The sequence below is a fragment of the Falco biarmicus genome, chromosome 2, assembly GCF_023638135.1.
Source record: "Falco biarmicus isolate bFalBia1 chromosome 2, bFalBia1.pri, whole genome shotgun sequence".
NCBI classification, from domain to species: domain Eukaryota; kingdom Metazoa; phylum Chordata; class Aves; order Falconiformes; family Falconidae; genus Falco; species Falco biarmicus.
This window is the reverse complement of record NC_079289.1, coordinates 114,955,055-114,976,871: the sequence shown is the minus strand read 5'-3', so window position 1 is coordinate 114,976,871 and position 21,817 is coordinate 114,955,055. Positions and strand designations below refer to the sequence as shown.

The following is a 21,817-nucleotide window of genomic DNA, read 5'->3' as shown; positions in this document are numbered from 1 at the left end:
GAGGGCAAGGAAGTAGAGCACCAGCTTGCAAATGCGATGCAGGACACAGGGCAAGGGTTCCCATCACAGAGGGGATTCCGAGCAATGAGGAAACATAGCAAATTGATTCACGCTGTGTCTGTCCCTCAGCTCTACTTCCTCCTTTTCCTTCCCTCCCACCTCGCTTTTTCCTTTCTTTCCATTTCTGTCCTTCCCATCACATGTTCCCTTTGGTTTGTAACTATTAGCACACAATTTGTTGCTGTTAATTTCGATGACACTTTACCTCTCCAGCAAGCTGACAGAATGTGTTTGCACATCTTGGGTCTCTTCGCCACTCTTCCTTCCCCCAGCTGAATGTATGTCATACCCCTCACATGGACAGCCACTGCTGTAAGCCTTGGTGCACTAGTGTAGTTCCTCTGATCCCTCTCTCTCTCATGAAGCGTGGAAATGAATACAGCAATAAAATGCATACTTCACCTCATTGTTTCTTACTGGTCAGTGTGATCCTTGAGCATACACTATTTTAAAGTGGCGTACAGCTGTTGTGAGGGTTTCTGCATGTCTTCATCAGAGGGTAGAGAAATTCATTACTTGATGGAACAATTATTACATAGTCAAAATTTCAAGTGCTTGCATAAATCTTCAAACTCTCCGGATTAGATGAAACATCACCTCTGTGCAGAGGCCAAATTAGTAATAAACTGGACAAGTGTGATTTCTGCAATGCACAGGCCTCAGGGCTTTTACCATAGGGGGAAAATTCCTCCATTAAAACTATTTCTGCCACATCATCCAAAACTGCTTCATAAAGAAAAGAAATAACATGTTGACAGAAGGGAGACACATTTAATGACCTTGCTGCTCCAGTCCTGGAATTGCTGTTTCATTTTCCTGTTCCTTGTAGTCACACAACATGCCTGTCTAACATTGCTGGTATCAGCACCAATAATCTGCTCTCCGTGCCTATCTGGAGCCCCGATTAATATCAGTGGCGTGTTTACAGGTATCCCAGGGTCGAAAACAGCTAAGACAGTTTTAAAAGACTCAGAGAAAAAAAAAAACCACATTTGTTCTTTGCTAATAATTTTGGGCTTTACTGTACTCAATAGTAAAACTGCTGCAATATTGCTAAAACAACTGGCAATGAATTAATATTTGATAAACTTCAGCACTCTTTACAATAGATGAAAAAACTGCTGTTATCCCATAACAGGAAACAACACATGAATGACAGAAAAATATGTTATCTGTATGTTACCAATCCTAAATTTATTTTCCCACTGGTACGCTGGTCACCAGTTGCCATTATCTGATGCCAGGGGATTAATGCCAGTCCAGCATCAGAATCTCAGCTGCAAGTATTTCCAATAATTTTTCACTGTACAGATTATTGGTCCACAATTACAGTCATGTATTTTTTTTATAAAAGGGTATTGTTCTTACCGTAGACTGAAGAGTACATTGCCATCAGGGTATACTCGGAGCATGACGTTTTCCACCGTTGTATCATGGATGAAAGATCTTTTAGAGTGTACAAAAAATACATCGGGTACCCAGATCTTTTTTATCAATCTTCCATCAAAAGTCATACTTTTGTTTTTGTTACTATGAAATGAAAGTCTCTCATCCTTCCAGTAATGTCTGAGGTATAAAGTCATTGTGAAGTCCTTCGTATAATTAAAAATGAAAGAAGACAATGCTTGTTTTATTCACATACAATAGAAAACAGTACAAAATAATCAACTCATGCAAAAGATCAATTTCTTCTCTGGACATCATCTGGAGGATCCTTAATGAGAGGAATCAAACGCTATTCAATGAGTTTAAATATAGATCAGAACTATCTCTGAGTTACTGGCTGTTTGCCTTATCACTGCTGGCTGATTCTGAGGTTTATACTTCATTTATATATAGATAAAACTTTTACAGATTCCAGTGGTCTGCTGGATTTGGCCATCAGTGAAGCAATAAAGGAACTTCAAAACCAATCAAAGGCAAAGGGAAAAAAAGTTTCCTCTGGAAATCTTCACAGGCTTTTCCCAGAATGAACTGTACGTGGTTCCTTTACAAAGGGATTAGAGTTCTTCATGAGCATTAGGTCAATTTGTAAAATCCATTAATCTGTACATTTTGTACAAATATTGCACAAGGGGGTTTAGATTAGTACATTTATGAATGAAATGCATCATAAAGAGACAGTATGATGAATTTCATAAAGGTAAACAAATTTTACAAGAATTACAATTTTTTTTTTAATATGAAAGATTGTTACAAATATTTTATCATCCTATTTAGGGAAATAACATAACTGCAAATGCACATGTGGAAAGAGATGGAGAGGATGCTGCAAACCCAGTCTGAGACGCTGCTCAGCCTGACTGCTCTGTGCTCACCTACATACCTTCTGCATTATTAAGCAGATATCATTTATCTCAGTAGAACAATTACTTCTGGTAAGAATACTGGGAAGATACTTGGGGCTTCCCCTATAATATGATTTTATGATTTTAATAGGTTTGCAAAGGAATGCAGGGGTTCATACTGACAGATCCCATAGGAAACTCAACACCTATGACTAGAGCTACACTCACTGTGAAAAGATATTGTAAATGAGATCTCTTTGCAAAGTTAGTTTGCCCTGCTATTATAGGATGGAGAAACTTGGCACTAATGTCTGGGTGACATTATTGGCGACAATTTCGGCTGAGGAATGAACAGCCTGCATTCCAATGCTACAGGTACTTGATTGCAGTGAGGCTGTCTCCCTCCTGGAAGTGATTTTTTTATTTCCATTTGTTGTGACCATAGTTCCTCCCATGCCATAAGTGATGGGAATATTCAGATCTGCATAAGCAAAGGAAGCAAAGGACATAAAGCCTCATCATCTAATTATAAATAATAATAATAATCTTATATCTTATATATATAAAAATGTAACTAATCAGCGCAGAGCACTAAGAGTTCATGTAGAAGTACATGGGGCTTACTGAATAGATGGCATTTTGAAATCAGAGCACTATCCACTCTGATCTGTTCCTTTTGTCCAGAGAGAAATTCAGCACATGCTCTTATAAAACACTCACTAGTTTAAATGAGAACAACTTGCATGCTTCAAGGCAAGGTTGTGTTCTTTAAGGGTTTGCTTTCTTTAGCTGTATTATTCTGTATCATCCAGCTGGATGTTTCTGAGACCCCAAATTTTTGGTTCAAATTCTTTATTCCGGTTCTGCTAACCAACTTACCATGTCAACTTCAGATATGCTGTCAATGCTTTCTACCTGCACATCAATGCCCACAGGTATTGGCGACCCTTCAATGTAACAGAATGAGAGAGGGATGAGGAGCACATATCCATATTTTTCAAGGGAAGACTGTGTTTCAGCAACATACAGACAGTACCCCATCCTAGCATTTACTACAGTCTGTCCACTTCAGTAATTGATCGAGAAAGCCCATGGCAACAAAGTAAAACCCGATGTTAAACAGTTGTAAAAATAAGTACAAAATCTTCAGTGATCTTTTTGCAACCAGACTAGTTGTTACTGGCATTACAGTTTGGACAGCAGTGACAGCTTCCTTGTGGCGCCAAAGCTAATGAACTGCTTGGAGTGCTATTGAGAACTGTCATAGGGAAAAGCTGAGTAAACGTATCAAATACATCAAAGATTGCAAAGCTTTCTTACCAGTTCCAATACTTATTCCCACATTTATAAACAAAATATTTATTACACCTCCTAATTATCTTTAGTTACTTAACTGTTTCTAAAGTTTGACACAGATATTTGTGAAAAAGGATTGACTGCTCACTACCTAAAGGAAAAGCTGTACACATACTAAGCTTGTTCTGTGATGGAGTGTGGTGTTTTTCTGAGTGCATAATTTATCAAGTACAATACATACCAAACTGCACTAGGTGACTTTTTAGAATATATTTTATATCTAATATTTGTATATATTTTATATATAAAAAATTACTATTTTATATACTACCCCACTATTTCATGCCACTGAAAAAAAGCTGTAAGCATATAACACAATGGGATCTGAATGAACAAATTATAAAACCATATTTGCATTTTTACAATAAAATGACTGAAAATCAACCAAAAAATACAGAAAAATGTAAAATTATTTCCAGTCTCTTCAGTGTACAGTATCTAGAGTGAAGGATCTAGTTCTATACGGGTTATGTATCTGTGTAATTTTCAGCAAGCAAGTCATTCCACTAAAACAATTGTCTAATCACTTCCTTACAGAGGAGGGCGAGTGATGTGTGCATACATGCCCCCACCCTGAGGAAAATTCTGCATTTGACATGAAAAGTGATAGTAATTATTGTACATGGGATTCTAATTACATTTGTTTAAAATAGTCAGCTTACATATTTTTCAAGTACAAAATGCAGTACAAAACATGAGTACAAGGAAGTCTGAATAGCAGGAGATAGCAACAGGTTTTTTTGCTCTTTTTCTTGTCTTTTCCTTTTATCAGTGTCAAGCTAAGATAGTCCAGAAATACCACTCTCCTGATAACCAGCCACAATACTGTGTCTCTTTTAGGAATTATCCTTAAAATAGCAGCCCTCGAGGATTACACAGCTGCCTCCAGTTCTTACCGGTTCAAGAGATCTTGAACTATTATTGAGGTATTTTAAAATCTGGCTCTGTAATCTCTTGATTTGACTTGTATTTTTTAATGGAGGGTTTGACCTTGCACAGAACAGATGAAGATGCATTGTGCATGGGAAAGCAAGATAAAACGTGTTCAGTTAGCAGGGCACACAGGAGCATGTTTCAGCACTGACAAGAGCTATGCTGTCTGGCTCAGAAATCACGTCTGCCTCTGAAAGGAATGCATTGCTCAGGCTGTTGGCCAAAGCTCAAAACAAAATTCGGGACTCCAGACAGAAAAGTTCCGTCAATTATTTTATTAGTAAAATACTAGACAGCAATTGGGAAAACGCTGCTGCTTTTGGAGAATAGAGACAGCAGTAGACATCTGCCCTAGAGGCTGATGCACAAGAGTATCAATGTATATATCCAGCCAGGCTTCTTTACACAAACGAATAAAAATGTTTATGCCTCTCCTAAACCATTTCTGACTGCTTCTTGTCTTTGCTTTGTCCACATCACACAAATAGTTTACTTACCCTAAATACCAACTTGTACCAAGTACTGGTGCAAAAATGTCTGGTTGTAATCTGAGTGGAGTCGTCTTCTCAGTCTGCCACTGAAATCTAAGCTATCTCGCAAACTAAAGGCAGGTTTAGCCTAAGTAGAAGTGATTGTGGGATTTATACATGATGTGAACATCACTCACAAACAGCTTTCACACATCATTTAAATGCAAACACCGCAGAAAGATAAGGAGTTGTCTATCAAGCTCCTTGTTTGTGTGATGAAACAGGACAAGGCAGGGCTGCAGAGCTGACACCTGAGCTAGCTGTCCACAAGGCAGGGTGGCTCAGGGAGCAGGGTAGCTGTAGAAGCACAGTGCTCCAGCCTAGGAGCATGTTCAGTACAAAAGCTGACTAAATAAGTGAACAGCATTGAAGATACAAATCTGGCTTCAGCCCTTGGCTCCCTTGAAAGTCCATGCAGTGGAACAGGCACGTTCCAGCTTGTGGGGAGGTGGCTTGTGACTTGGAAATGCCTGTTGGTTACCAGGGTTGCTTGGAGTGACTGCAAATAGGCAGATGAACTGTGCATTATCTAACCTAACCCACCATGAAGCTTCAACTTCTTGATATTGTAGGTGTGTCCAAACTCCTACCCTGGGACTATGGCAGAGGCGCGTGGTGGGATATACTGGAAGTGCTCATATCTGGGTGTACATTTGACCTTAACTGCTATTACCAAAACTTTGGGGGATGATTTGCTTGATTAGCATGTTAAAAACAGTGGGATTAGTCCTATTTATATGGAATTATGGGAATGGAAGGGGAGGAGGGGGGAGCAGTTCTCTATGTAAAACAACAGCTTCACCAGTTTCTGAGTCAAGCACGAATCTAAAGCAAATAAAGTTAAATGTCTGCCATCAACATTCTTCAAACAGGCAAAGAGCTACCCACAAATCATATCACAGAATAGGATGACTGGCTTTCTAAGCCATTTATCATGTGTAGTGAGGAAAAGGTTTTTCTTAGTGACAGGTACTCAAGTGTGATGATGGCAGTCCTAATACTTTCTTGGGATTTGCAAAAATTACAATTTCCTACCCCAACAAGCGTATTCCAGTGTGGGCATGGCTTCATTCAATAATTGACCTTATCTGGGCAGATACAAAGGAACTGATCACAGAACTAGAAATTAGTGGCAGCTTATGTTATAGGTCACACGCATACAAACTGTAAGCGCCACTTAAATACACAGAGGCACTTGATTCTTTGAAAGGACGGCTTGCACTAAGTTGGGAACTATTATAAAACCAAGTCAGTGGGGACACAATAGCATAAAAGAGATCAAAAGCTATGGCCAGGAGAAATACAGTGGATGGTTCTAAAGTGAATTAAATCAAAAGGGAACTGTTACAATGAAATTTGTTCCTGATTAGGTCGAAATGCTAGAACTGTGAAACAGACTCCTTAAAAAGAGATTCCTGTTCTCTAGCTGAGGAAAGGCCAAAGACTGTACTTATGCTGCTTAATGAGAAAATACTGTTCAGTCTAGCATTTACCACAGACCGTTATAAAACCACATCCCCTAAGTCCAGCCCTGACCTATTATTGACAGATCATAGCAGCTGCGAATATTTTCTTCCTGTTCTGACTCTAGCAACAAATGTAAGTAGACGATAAAGACGCTAAACATTGCATATATGTGCAACCCTGGGCACTTCAGTGTGCTGTTCACTTTTCTAACTGGAAACATTATTATATTGTCACCACCACCACCACATAAGATACATATTGGCCTTCCTCAGGTAAAGGCCTTCTGAGCTTTTTAGTTTCTTGGAAATATTTTTTTCTGTGGTTAAAAATCAACTCCACCAGAAACAATATTAAATAACTACTGGGAACAGGTTGCTGAGAACTATAATTTCTTCATCACTTGGATATGTTTTACCACAATTGGGTGTTTTTAAAAAAGAGCATTTCAATAAGCATTGGAAAGGATCCTAAACCAGCCAGACTAGTGATTTGTCTACCTCTATGCCTGTACCACAGCTTTCTCCCTAGTATATAGAGAATTTCAATTTCTGGCTGACCATCAGGCAACAACATTAAATTCACTTTGAAAAAAAGTAACCTGAGCAAAGCTGTATTTTTATTTCCCAGTTTGACAAAACTGTGGATGGCAGAGAGGATTTTGTTATTAAACTGAGCAGCTTCAGTTGCTTCAGAGCGTTGCTATAAATCATTATTTTAGAGGGATTAGTGATTTTCGCAATGGAGGCTCCACAGATTTTCAAGATAATTACTCCTCAGCAGAAAAAACAGAATTGTTTTCAGATGGGCTTATCTTCACACAAGCCATTTCCAGTCTTTTATTTTAAAGGTTTAAACATGGCAAAAGAATTCCTTGATGAGCATGGAATTTTTTTAATAGATAGTACAGCAGGTAAATTCTATAATACCCTTTTTAGAAGGGATATTACGTAAAAAATATATCCTTTTAGCATTTTAGCATCAATTTCTACAGTAATAATGACTGGTTTAGTGAATTCTATAGTATTTTTGTAATAGACTTTTGAATACACCACGGATTGCACCTGAAGTTCTCTAAGATGAAATGTTGACTTTAGAAAAACCAGCCACTGTATCCCAGTTGGCTTTGTAACAGTGTGTGCTGGAAAAAAGCTAGGTCTTACAGAAAGCTCCCAGAAGAAGACAGAGACCAGGGAAGGATCAAGGTCTACAAGAGCCCTTTCTTCTGAAAAAGGCTTGTGGGCCTGTAGAGGAAGAAAACCAGAGGCAAATGTAAACAAGCCCCAGGGAAGTGAAGCTATGTGGATGTATTTACTTTCCTTTGGCAATGGCTGAAACAGGAAAATTACTGGCATGGTATTTTCTTCATGTTACGGTTTTGTCTCTTTCTTATTTGTGTAAGAAATGGAGGTGATATTAGCACCTGGTATTAGCAGTAGCCAACTCTTGGAATGGAAGAATTAGTAATGTAAGAGAAAAAATATCCAGGCGAAGGAGCCTATTAAAGGTCTTGCAAATTACCAAAATATTTCCCTCCTGTTCTGGACCCCAGCTACTCCTTCCAGTAACACAAGAAAAGAAGCCATTCCACTTTCGTCAGAGTGAGTCTTCACCACAGTGAGAAGATATTTCTGACCTTTCAGGGAAGGCTGTGGTGCAAAAAAGAAAACAACTTGGTGGCAAAGAGTTGTTAGAATTGCAGCATTTTTTGAACATTAATTGGGTGCTATTTTCTTTCCTTTCCCTCCCCCCCCCGTTTACCTTCAGATGAATTTAAATGTTACTAATTTAGCTTGAGGAGGGAGGAAACATAACAGGGAGTAAATTAACGGAATTTCTGATCCTCTGAAAATTAGGAATTAAGATTATGCTTAATTGGAATTGGGATGCAAATTGTCTAGAAAAAATGTTAATTCTTGACCAGCTAAATGCTACTAAATTCTTTTCCATCATTTCTAATACTTGCTAATGTTATTATTCTCTATACCGGTTGACAAAGCAGAGATAATGGATTTTTAAACTTCATTAACTAACATACTGTCAGCATAGGAAATAGCAGGTCCTTAAGACACAATGTAAAAGAAAAATAAATTTGTCATACTTCAATATATATTTATACACAAATATATATATATACACAGTAAGGACTTGCATGTACACAGTGACAATGATCATGTGGTTCCATAACCTTTAGACTCTAAAACAGTTCAGAGAGTGCATGGAAGTGTTTTACTGTCAGGAAAACCAAGGTACAGAGAAATAAAAGAATGGCCTCCTCTATATGCTAGTCTATGATTTTTTTTAATGGCAATGTTAATTTTTAGTAAGTGAAGATAGAACTCAGGAAACCAAGAGCTCACACCAATGACTTCTGCCAGTATTTCGAAATAAGATTGTTCAGAAAATAATAGGATATACGCAAATAGATGTGTAGTAGCAAAGAAAGTAACTTTAAAGCATTTCAAAGGATCTGCTTTAATACCTCTCTCAATGTATACAGTTTTGGCTGCTAAGGCAGCCTGCATCACAGCTCTCAGATCTGAGCTGCTAGAAGTCTCTGCTCGTTGGCTGTTTTTGGCCTGTGCTTACCGTTTCTTACTGAGTTTAAAACACGGGGATGACCATTCCAAGAAGTGCTGGCAACATAATGTAATTTCTTACTTTTTCTCCAGCCCAAACTTAAGCTATCTGCTCACAGATTATCAGTTTATCAGGCTACTGAAAAATCAGTTGAAGTACTTTCACCATAGTAGTATGAAGATATATAAGTCATGAAAAGACCTGATTCTGAGTCTACTGACAGTCTTCTGTTTCCTTTAGTAGGACCTATGCAGACAGACAGCCTTGCCAGAACTGGCAAGCAATATTATACCATTGCAGGACCCCTCTCATACCCATCTCCTGGCCTGTATCAGTGCTTCTGGAAGCAGCAAGGATTAAACGTAATTCCTACAATGTTCACTGATGCAGTTGGTAAAGCTGTTTGAGCATAGGAAACATCCATACTCCTAGTCCAATATCTAGTGGAATTAATCAAATCACTATGCTGCTCCACATCTGTTTGCATCAGCAGGGGTCCACCTGTTGGAGACTTCCAAAGCAAATTGGATTATGACATTACATAGAAGGCAACAACAAAACAAAACAAAAGAAAAAAATCCAGGAAAGAAAAAAAACCCAACCACCTGCCCACCCCAAACAACAACCCAAGATCCTGGCCTTGGGAATAAGTGCAGTTTAACAATGTAAGTTTAGGTTTTTTTAAGAATGTTTGGATGTACTGAATTACTGGTTTGCTTCACTTAACTTCACTGTATAATGAACTGCAGACAAAGTAACATGTCTATAGCAAAAATGTAGAAACAGCTTGTTGGTTTTGCTTCCTCTTGACACAATATGCTTCTCAGACTTTGATCGCTAATCTCTTAATAAATGGACAAGGTCAGGACTAAATTTTGAAAACAACAGTCAGAGAGTCAAATTCTGACTGTACAGCTGGAATGGCATTGCAACCGCAGAAGAATGTAAATAACACTCAAATGGAGTTGTGTCCATTTAGTCAAAAAAGGGATTCTTATCTCCACAGATCAATGATACAATTTCATGAGAAAGGAACCAGTCATGTAAGCAAAGTCACAATTATTTCCAGTAACACTGCAGCTGATAGCATCAGTATCCAAGAGTTCTACATTCATTTCCTCCAGTTTTTTTCCTGTGCACATTTGCTCAGTTTACAAGTCAAATTCAGGATGTGCTGTCTCTGGTTTTTCTTTGTTACTTAATTATAAATACTAAAATCTCTGGATCCTGTAGTCTGCCTCATTTACTTTGCATGTGTGGGGCTAAATGAAATCAAACAAGCCAGATTTAAGAGTTCCCTGAACTGAGGGATCTCCAGGAGGTTCAAAACAGCATGAATTTTCCAGATGCTTTTTCTCCCAAACAGGTGCAAAGGATGATTGACCTCAGAGAAAGGGGCACAGTGGAGCCAGATTAATAAAATCTGTCATTCCAACTCCCTGACATACCCAGCATATCACAATGGGGTATAGGAGAGGGCAAAAGAATTCCCCTCTTCTAAAGGTAAAGAATGATTTTAAAATACTTAGTTTTCACCCAGCTGTTTTGACCTGGGTTTTTTTTTTTCCCATCAGAATTGTGAATTGATGCATTGTGCTGAGCTGAATAAATCATGCACTGTGGCATGTGACAGATACAAGCCCCTTATGAATGACAATACTGAAATGCTTCATTAGATTTGATAAAAACAAACCCAAAACTTCACCTGCTTTAAATACATAAAGCTGCAGTGTTGTAAGTCTTTATGTGGTTCAGGGCTATGTTACAACTGCCGTGGCAATGACTGTAGCAATGGTATCTCTAATTTCACCTTCTCCTCTAGTTAAGTTTCCTTCTGCTGCACACTTAATCACCAGTGTTCTTCACAGAAACCTGTTCTCTGTCTCTGCTGTCATAAAATAATTCTGGGTATGTTATTCAGATCTGTGTTTCAGTTGGTGTGTTTTGTCGTCTGATGAGGTCACACCTGTGTACTAACTCTCTGCTGCTGCCTTCTTAACCTGCCTCTTGTGAAAAACAAACCATCCTTTACCACTGTAACATCACTGAAATCAATGGTAAGATAGGAATAATGGAGTAAAATTTGGGATCTACATTCATTTTGCTAGAGACTTTTTTCACTGTGTGCTGTAAAAATGTTAATGGATCTACGTTTTAGTCTTAGAGAGATTCACACCTACCTGTGCCACATATTAAGAGAGTTCTGAAAATTTGGAAGCATGTAAACTATTGGATGTGACTGAAAAAAGCGTCTCCCATGCCACTATGGCGTGTGGATGATAGAAGAGAAGCAAAGCTGATGCACTCTTCTGCTGAAAGCTATTTCTGAGAGACAGGAGTACAGCTGAAATCACACCCATGGCACAGTGATTATTGAGAGGCCTGTGCAATGAAGTCAGTGGAAAAACTACAGCTGGCTTCAATAGGAATTGAATGGGCTCTATGACTAGTCATCTGAAAATAAAAGGACAAGGGGAAAAAGCCTGGTACAGATTTGCTGGGTGTAAAAAAATCCTCACTGCCTGTGGAAAATTACATCTGCCAGATCACAGGGTATATTCTGAAAGCTGCTTTTATGTACATCATAAGTATTGCTTTCTGGGATGATCCAGCGATAAAGTACATCCCAAACTGTTGTTTGCTATCATGGAAATGCTACTTCCTCTCTAAGATGACACTCAAAAATTTAAATTCCTTGTGTGGCAAAGCAGGTGGTAACAAGATGTCCAGACTAATAGATATTAGACTAGACAGGTATTAGGCAAGAGGTAATCCTAACTTTTGTGGTCAAGAAACAGATGTATCTCAACTATTGTTCAAAATCAGGCAAGACTTTTGCTCTCTGATGAGACAGAATTTCTAGGGTAACAAGAAACCATTTCACATTCTCCCAGTGCATCCAGAGAGGCTCTTCTCTTACCCCAGGTCTCTCTCCCGGCATGCCCCAGGTCCCAGCAACTGGTGTCAACAAGAATAGCTCCACAGACTTCAGCTAGCCTGCCAGATTTATGTTTGTTTACACAGCTGATTATTGGTCCTCATATATTTTATTTTGTCTTAATCCAGAGCAGTTCAGTCTATTTTCATGAATCGTGAACACAGAAATGGTGACACAAAGGCTCAGACAAAGCTTATTAGTGGGACAGCTTTCTCATTTTACCTTTCATGCAGGAGACTCAAAATTGAATCCAAACTGTGAACATCCCATTGAATACTTCCTTTATCCAATGCAATTTCGTTAAATGAAGAAATAATCATCACAGAGCCCAACAACACAGAAACAACATGGTAATAAACTGAAGGCCTGTGGGTAGTTTTTTTAATTTTGTAGAGCAGATTTAAGAATTGATGGTTCATTTCAATCTCACAAAACAAATTTGATGACTAATTTGCTAATTGCTACTAGACTATGCAGTTTACAGGGATACCTTAATCACTGTTCTCAAAGAATCTCATTCTAATATTTTTAAAATTAGTTCTGAAAAGGGGACAATTTAAACAGTTTCTGCTATTGATATGCTAAACACAAAAATGTCCCTTGCCTTCAAGTATTTCTGGATTTCTTCTTTCTTTATTTGCAGAGTGCAACAGAAGAGGTGAGCTGCGATTAAGTCTGTCATTTAATTTTAAGTGACACTGCTGGACAGAGTTTAAGCAAACTTCCAGAGAGAGGATAAACTATTAACCAGCACAGCGCAGGCATGAGCTGCTTACCTCCAAATCCAGGTCTCAGTGCAAAGTCATGGTCCTCTATGTGAAGAAGCTGTTCAGACTTAAGTGGCCGTACTTTGGTGCTGTCAAGTTTCCTCATTTTAATTTCTCGTTTGCTATGTTTAAAAAAAAATAGTAAGAAACCTCATATTTTTTTCTGTCTGACATTCAGAGTTCTAGTTAAATGAAGCAGGGACCCAAGAATACTGGATGGTTGAATCTGGTATGATAAGGGAAAAAACTGTGCTAATAAAGTTGGAGAAAGTTATATTGGGAAAGGTAGGGAAATCAGGTAAGAGGGTGCCCAGCTCCATGAGGAACACCAATGATATCTAGAAAGTCCCAGAACACCTAGCGCTTTTTCTGTTCCACTCAGAGATTGTATCTATCATTATACAAGAGATTATAGCTGTTTGAAAAAATATTATTCATATAACCATTGCAACTCAGACTTGGAAGTAACACCATGTGTCCATGTTTTTAAACCACTTCATACATTATCCATGACACAGACAAATATACTTTTTATTGTAAATATTTTATTTTATTATTTTGTTTTGCCTAGCAGCTCCCATGAGTCAATAATTTATCAGAAGGGCTCAGAAATCAATGGTCTTAGATCCAGGGACTTGTCTTTGGAGATCCTCTTAAACATCACACAGATTTGGCCAAATTACTCGTTAGCTCATCCCTTATTTGCTGCTCACACGCACAGCACTCCTTTGCATCAGGAGTCCTGTCTCTGCATTTTTCCCCATGCCACACATAACTGAGCCTCTACGTAGCACCAAGGCAGCACAGATGAACCTGTGCTCTCAGCAGGACACCATGAATTCTGTACTTCTTTCTGGTGACTGTTGCTAACTTTCTTCCCTTTGCAGAACATGCTGCACAATATCCCAAATTCCACTGGGAAAATCACATGCCTAAGAATGGACTTGAACTCTCCAGATGGAAATCTCATGGGCTGAGCCTGCATTTAAAATGAACAACAGATGCCCATCACAATGCATTTTTTCTATAAACAGAAACCATGGCACAGACAGCAGAGGGGTCTGGTATGTGCCCGTATCACAAAGGTATTGGGTGTAAACACAGACAAGATCTACAGCCAGATCTGGCAACTGTGGGGCACAGGCTTTAGAAAGAATCCATTAGACTCTTTGGTTCTGCTATAAGGAAAATGCTGTGGTGTCTCCTTAAGTTTCCACCTCTCGTTGCATGTTCTGCTTTAAGTGGATGGCCCCAAGTAGTAACAGAACCAGCCATCCCTTAGCTACAGAATTACACCCAGCTTTGGGCCCCCACTGCAGGAGAGGTAAGAACTTGCGTAGTTTAATTTAGAGGGAGAAGACTGAGGGAACATATCACAGTCTTCAGAACACATCATGAGCTTTTACAGGGCCCTTTGCTGCGTGTCCGCTCCCCAGTAGGATAAGCAGTGGCAAGAAGACAGATGGATGGTACACATTAGGAACACCTTTCTCATGGTGACAACAGTGAAACAAGGGAACATATTGCTTGGGCAGGTTTTCAGACTCCTTTCACTGGGGCTATTTAAGAATAGGTTAGACATCTATCTGTAGGAATGACTTAAATACAGCTGCTTTGCCACAGGCAAGGGACTCTCCCTAGGCAATTTCTTTCATGCCTTCTGTGATACGCTGGGACTTTGCTGATAGCAACTCTAATTATTACTTTAGACTGAATGATAGATGTCTGTTCTGAAGGTTTGCCCTGTAGTCAAATACTGCTTAAGACAAGGTATAGAATATGGGATACCTGTATTTACTTCCCCCCCCCCCCCCTTCCCCCCTTTTTTTCTTAATAACAAAGCCCAGGAACTTACTTTTGAAAATGCTATGTTACTGGAAGACTGAGGTGGCTGCTGGGCTGTTCAGAACTGTTGGGCTTGAACAAATTAACTTACCTTAGTATTCCTGAATGTTTCTGGCAGTGTCTGAACCAAATTACCAGGGCAATCAGAACACCCATCAGGCATTTCAAATACAGACTTTAGTCGTCTCTGTATGAAAATTATGTGGATGCTAAAATGAAACCCCATGCTTCAGAGAATTAAAATCACTACAGAGAAAACCTGTATCAGAGTAGAATGGGCAGTAGAACTGAACACCTACAATGGTCTGCAATAGGTATATGAGGAAATTTTGCTGCTTGGGAACCAGTATAAGAGAAAATGATGAATTATGTTCTGAATGCCATGGCACAGCTAATACAGTTTGGAAGCATTAGGTTATTTGTCATTGGATATGCCAAGGAAATTATCTGTTTGATGCTCCGGTGATTTCACTGGAAGAAGCAGGCTAAAACGATGATACATCTACTGCAACTTCTTACAAGAAACAAGGATGTGACTGAGGAAGACTTTCCCTAGTCAGAAGAGGCAAAACATAAGCTACCAGAGCAGGAATTCTTTTTTTAATGAGCCACTGAGAAGAGATATTATGGGATTTTTATATTCCTTCTGTTTCCCTGGATGAGGATAAAATAAACAGAAATGCTGCCTAAATGCAAAGCATCCTTTGTGCCCGCTTAGTTGAACAGCCTCTTCAAGCTGATGTTTGATATACAAATGGTGGGGTGCGTATAATTATTTCTAGCTGCTATCAAAAGTGGTTGTTCAAGCTAGGCAAGATCTTGCAGGGGTCAGAATAGCACTTGCATTACAAACATGCTACATCTTTTCTTCAATACCTTCCTTTGGCAGATTATTTTTTTTGTTTCAAAGGAAAATAGGATTACAGGCAGAGATATATGCTTACGGTACTTGGAATTAATTTTATGGACACTGGTAACACTGCATGTGTAAAGGTACCAAAACTTAGACAAAATCCATAAAAAATTCTGTATCAAATACACTTCTGCTTCGCATTTTTGCTCCTTCTTGACTGCTTCCCCCACCCAAGGATAAAAGTGTTCTCTAGCAGATACTCCTTTAACATCAGCATCTGGACTCCAGATGTTGCTCTTTCGCTAAGAGTTACAGTATTAAATTGTTCTCACTGCAGCATTACAGTTATTTAACTGACGCTTCAAGGAGTCTCATGTATATATTTGTTTACTCCCAAGCAACTCTAGACCCATATCTAACTATTGATCAGCCCTACAGCATTGTGAAATCATCAGCAGATGTTTTCTTGAGTGCTCCTTCCCATGGCACCAATCCCATTGAAAAGAAGAGACAGATCTAAGTAGTGTAGGTCTCAGAAAACCTTCCCGAGTTCAGTCGAGATACACTTTTCATTCTTGCAGAAGCACAGCAAAGATACAGATTATATTTTGGTGGCCTGGCACCCTGGTCTCTTTATCATGCAGCTTTGGCCAGTGGACTGTAACCTAGGAGTCTAAATGCAGTCATCGATTCTGCGCATTCATCGTATGGCAGATGTTAGGCTGTGGTGTTTGAGAGGAAAAGCCTACACAGAATCACAGAATTGTTTAGGTTGGAAAAGACCCTTATGATCTTCAAGTTCAACCATTAACCCAACACTGCCAAGTCCACCACTAAACCATGTCTCTGAAGTGCCACACCTACAGGTCTTTTAAATACCTCCAGGGATGGTAACTCAACCAATTTCCTGGGCAGCCTGTTCCAATTCAGGACAACGCTTCTGGTGAAGAAATTTTTGTGAAATCAACAGATGCATGCATCAGCAGAATACATGCACCTAAGGAGAAGAAACCTCTCTTTACCTACCTGAGTTAGTAGTAACAAAGGGAACTCTGAAAGATGGCTTGGTATCAGCATAGATCTGAGCAATGATTAATAGGATTTTGTTGGTCTCAGCGAGGCACACACTCAGGAAACTACTGCTCCAAGTTATAATAGCTGTGCTCACCACAGCTGTATTCCAGGCAACATTTTACATTACGCAAGTGAAATAGTAATCTATAATTAAACTCCAACAGGGGTTATAAACAGCACTTTAAGTGCTTCAGATCACATAGGGAAGACACGCCAGGAAGTTAATGGAAGCGCTAGCTCTTTGGATGAAAACCAGTGAGAGATACTCTTCAGACACTTCCCAATACTGTTATATGGACTCATGGCCCAGTGCCTTGGTATCTGACAGAGCTCTCAAAGAGCAGTTAGTCACTGCCTACAAAACCAAAGCAACCAATTCAGAATTCTTTAACAGTGGGCAAAGATGTTGCAGGCTTTTAAAGACAAATTTAGCTGCTCCTACCTAACCTTGAATACCTAATAGTGAATGGAAGGTCAAAGGTCTGCTCAAGGGTACTTGGACCGGTTTTGGTTAAAGCATTTAACCACATAATGCCATTCACGTAGTTCCATAACCAGTAGCATTCACAGGATTTATGTGTTTAGTATCCTAGCTGGTTGTCTTTAACCTACCAGGTTATCACAAGTTTATGCTGGTTCAAGGGGGAATCAGACAAGTTAATGGAAAAGAAATCCACTGAAGGTCACTAAATCTCCAGAAATTATATCTAACACGGGAAGTCTCTGAGGGACATCTGGTGACTGGATACGGGTGGGAGTACTGGGGGGAAATGTCTTATTGTTTGCCCTGTCCTTATTCTTCCAAACTTGTGCTTACAGCCCTTGTTAGAAACATGTCACTACAGTACATGGACCTTTGGTAAGATCCTGCATGGCTGTTCTTCTGTTTTAATGCCTGCATAACTAATGAAATGGTAAAAGTTCTTGGTAGGAGCCTGGAGGAAGGCTGAAGCACCTCTGGGTATTTACAAAGACATAAACACATTTCCAGCACCTCATCACAATGGATTTTGAAAAATTGGAAACTTGTGCCTTGGGAAGGATAGTTAGGAAAGGTTTTGGTTTCAGTTACACAAGTTTCATATCCAGGATACCACACTTCCTTTATTGCTGCAATATGGAGGTAGTGGGGGAAAAAAAATCTCATCATATTCAGAAAGAAACTAGGTAAGTTTATGAAAATAGTACTATGAAGGACCCTTTCATGAAAAGAATAGCTTAGATTTAATGGCCGTAAACTTCTTTCCAGTGTCCCCAAGATACTCTAGCTACTACCAAATCAAAGGTAGCCAATCAGTACAAGTCACAGAACTCTTATTCCCAGGAGAGCCTGTGGAGTTGCACAGCAGTGTCATCTCAAACATTTAAACACATTGATCAAATCTTGAATCCCAGATAAATGTAATAATCAAAACTGCACAGTTCTCTCTCACACACATAAAAATGCATTTCTAAGTGTTCAGTCACATCAGCAACATGTACTGTCAAAAAGCCTAATATTTTGACAGTCAAATGCTTTGTTCTTTGCTGTAGGAAATGGACCACGAGAATAATCTCTTTCTCATGTACTTTTGGTTAATGCTTTAAAATCTTCTTTACAAGAGAATGCAGACAAATAGCTTTGGGGGGAGAATTGGGTTACTCTATTAGAATGGTGGAACTTGTAGGTTAAGTAACATTTTCACATGGGATTCTTTTTTAAAAGGCCACCCATTTAACCAAGGCCATCTGTCAGCTGTGTCCCTAATAGCCCTAGTGCTGGCTGAAAGATTTTTCCCCAGAAAGAAAAAGAGGCTGGTGGAAAGTCAGACCCTGTTGCAACGTACTGAAGGATAATGCTGCCTTTAGAAAAAAAACAGAGAATCAAACAAAGAGAAATTAAATGTATTTGGATCGTTTCCACAGAAAAGCTGATTTGCAGCTGTTAAGCCGTGGGATCTTCTGTGGCTCAGATTCTGCAGTATTCTTCCCACTTCCAAATCACCAGGACCTAAGAAATGAAGACATGGAAGGCCAAAGCACTGCCTTGTGTAAAGAAAACTGCTACACTGGTCAGCATCAGCTGAGAGTGCAGTCCTGGCGTTCCTCCATGTTCCTATTCTTCCCTTCTGTTAACACACTTCTGCCTGTCTCACAGGATTGTCGTATGGATCCATTTGTATGTATTAGCAAAGATCGGTGAAGGTGGAGAGGACACTGTGCTAGTATTGTTACTGCTGTCCTGTGGCAAGAGGCCAGCAAAGGATGGCCAGCAGGATGCCGCACAATATGCTGTCTCCTACCACCAGGCTTCTCTCATGCTTTGTGATTTTTTATGTCAGTGATGGAGCGATTCCTCTCAGCTATTGCGGAACAGGCTAAATGCAAACAACAGCAACATATGCTTCCCTTTTACCACTGACAAAAGTGTATCAGCTGAGCTTAAAATAGACCTTCCTTAACACGACAGCAATAAGAAGGTATTTTATTCTGTTTCCATTTGATTCTCGACTGCTTTCTGAGACTAACAAAGACCAGATTAGACCTTATGTTGATATTAGGGCTAGTTCTGTTTATTTTGTTTTGTTACTACAAATGTAAGTGCACCAGCACTCACTCCAAAACTGTCGGTGAGTTTAAAACAGTCTGCTGAACAGCCATTCTTTTAATGAGCTTTTGGCTTAGACCAAACTGGAACTTATGACCTTGAACTGAAATCCAGAGGTACTGAGCGATATAGCATCTCCAGGCACCTCCATTGTGTCAGTGGGATATGTTCTGTTGCCTTGTATTGCTTAAATGTGATTTTATCAAGACACGTAGGGATTCAGAGATATGTCACTGCTGGATTATCACACAAGAAGTGATACAGAAGGTAAACAGCGGTACACCTGCTGCAAAGCATGTAACTTGAAAAAAACCCAGTTTAAACACATCAGAGGAGTCCACTTATGTTACTTTTCCTCCACATGTGATATTGTATGAATAAACTGTGAGCTCCCCTGCTCATTCTAATAGGGGGTCAAGTACCTAGAAAAATCTTACAGTTGTATCCCTTCTCCTTCCTTAAATGGAGCTACTTGTTACAATTTCTTCTACCTCCCAACAGAGATTTTGCTTGGATTACCACTGGCAGTCATTGGTCTGTTCACATACTATTAGATTAATCTGGAAACAGGTTCAGAGACCTCACATGGCAGATGTGAAATTGCATTTGTGGGGAAAAAGCACTAACACTTTGCACAGAAATTTACATGTAAAAACCTTTGTATGATTATTCATTTTAAACCAGCTACTTGATTGAAAAGACTAAGAATAGAGATGTCTAAATCTATTAAATGTCTAAAAGCACAAGCACATTCCAGAAAGGGAACACACTGTGTCATCTTTACAAATAAGTTACAATTCACCACATTTAGTGCCATAAAAATGTCTTCTGTATCTTGACAGCTACTCTGCTGTTCAGGTAATGGAAGTCACTTTATAATGCTCGCATAGAACTTTGGAAGGCATTTCTGCTTCTTGTAATGGAAGTGAGAGGGCAAGAATACTTGGTACATCACGACAGTACTATCGCAACAGTAGCCTGCTATCACACAAGTTAAAAGAGCTGTCTGTGGGTGTCAGTGTATACATTCCTGCATATATATGAAGCATTCATGAAATCACAATATGAAATGTCTGGTTATGGAAAACTAACTAACAGTTCACCATTCCTGTTTTGGGAACACCCTATCAATACTATGCATACTATAAATCCAGAAACTGGCAAAACAGGACAGTGAACAAAAAGGGTCCATTGAAAGGTTGTTGACAGCATAATGTCTATCAGATGAACACAGACAGAGTATATTGCTTACCTGTTATGCCTTCTTAAGAATGAGAATTGTTGCCGATGATGAAGATGGTGATGCTGACTTTGAGAACTGTGTAGCACTGCTGTTGGCCACAGACAGGTAAGGAACAGAAGTTTCATGACCAGGACCATCTCTTTCAGAAGAGAGATGCACTGATCAGCCAATCCACCTTGCTGACTTTTTATTTTTAGTGGTTTTACTGTTTAGAAACAGCATAGCATACAAAGGATGCACATGAAGCAAGGCATCACTGAAGACAGAAGATGGGGGCATCCCAGTTCTGATGTCCTCGCCCAGTTTCCCTCATATTTTGGCAAATCATAAGTATTCCTTCAGCTCTACATCCCTGCGGCATCTGCTGTCAAACCAGAAGCACCTTGCTTTTAGAAAAGTAGTCGATACAGCAATTTGTTTGGCCAGGCTGCCATCTGATCCATTGCTTCCACTCTTTCAGCACAGGCGCATATTTGAATTCTCCATCACCCGCTCAGTAACCTCTTCAACATAGCCTGTGCAGGCAAAGTGATGTCAAACATTTAATCCCCCTTAAATCCCGCACAAAACCATAGAAAAATCTGCTTTAATGACAAAGGTCTCTAAATTAATCTTGCTTTCTATATATGTTTGTATCTGCTCAAAATAATTTTCTGTACAGATCAAGCTCTTTCATTAACTGGCTACATTGTATTGTCTTCCCAACCATTAACATCATTTCAGTTTCTGTGATCTGCAGTATCAAGCATTTTGCCTATAGATACAGAACTACTTTTGAATAACACAATATCATGGAAAAAGTCCAAACTAAAAATGAAGTGTTTTTTCAATATTCTCCAATAACATTTGGAAATACCAACAATCTTTTTTTTTCTTTTACTAAACTCTGCAGCTATTTAATTTACCCTAAATTTAATCCAGTATCCTTCCACCAGCCCTAATTTTATCTTTACTTCATTTAACCTGCCCTGCCTGTTCAATTGAATTGCAAAACATTTTATTAACAAAATATTGCTTAAGCAATAACTTAAGCACATTTGATTCTCCTATGAAAGGTGATAAGATTTCTTGTGGGTTTAACTCTGGGCAATACTGGACACACCTTCTTAGCTGACACAGTCAGATTTATCCTTTTCAAGCCATCAGCAAGTTCTGTAATTATCATATGTTTATTTTTCTTTATCTAGAAAATCAGAGATATGATGTTGAAAGTTAGGGAAATTAAAATACCCAACCCCTGTCTAACAGACGTAGAAGTACTCCAGGTCTCCAGTAGTGGGTTTCTTCCCAAGACAAACA

At 39.2% G+C, this 21,817-nt stretch overlaps 1 protein-coding gene across 1 annotated transcript in view; it reads right to left on the bottom strand.

The window, feature by feature from the left end:
- The window catches only part of GABRR3 (gamma-aminobutyric acid type A receptor subunit rho3), a 34,549-nt gene extending 13,522 nt beyond the window's left edge, over positions 1-21,027 (bottom strand). Inside the window, exons 1-4 of the mRNA XM_056329716.1 lie at positions 20,528-21,027; positions 12,926-13,038; positions 3,228-3,295; positions 1,429-1,652 (exon numbers count right to left, since the gene is read on the bottom strand). Coding sequence (XP_056185691.1) covers positions 1,429-1,652; positions 3,228-3,295; positions 12,926-13,038; positions 20,528-20,655 — 533 coding nt within the window. The 5' untranslated portion in view covers positions 20,656-21,027. The remainder of the gene's footprint in view (positions 1-1,428; positions 1,653-3,227; positions 3,296-12,925; positions 13,039-20,527) is intronic.
- Positions 21,028-21,817: the final 790 nt, after the last annotated feature.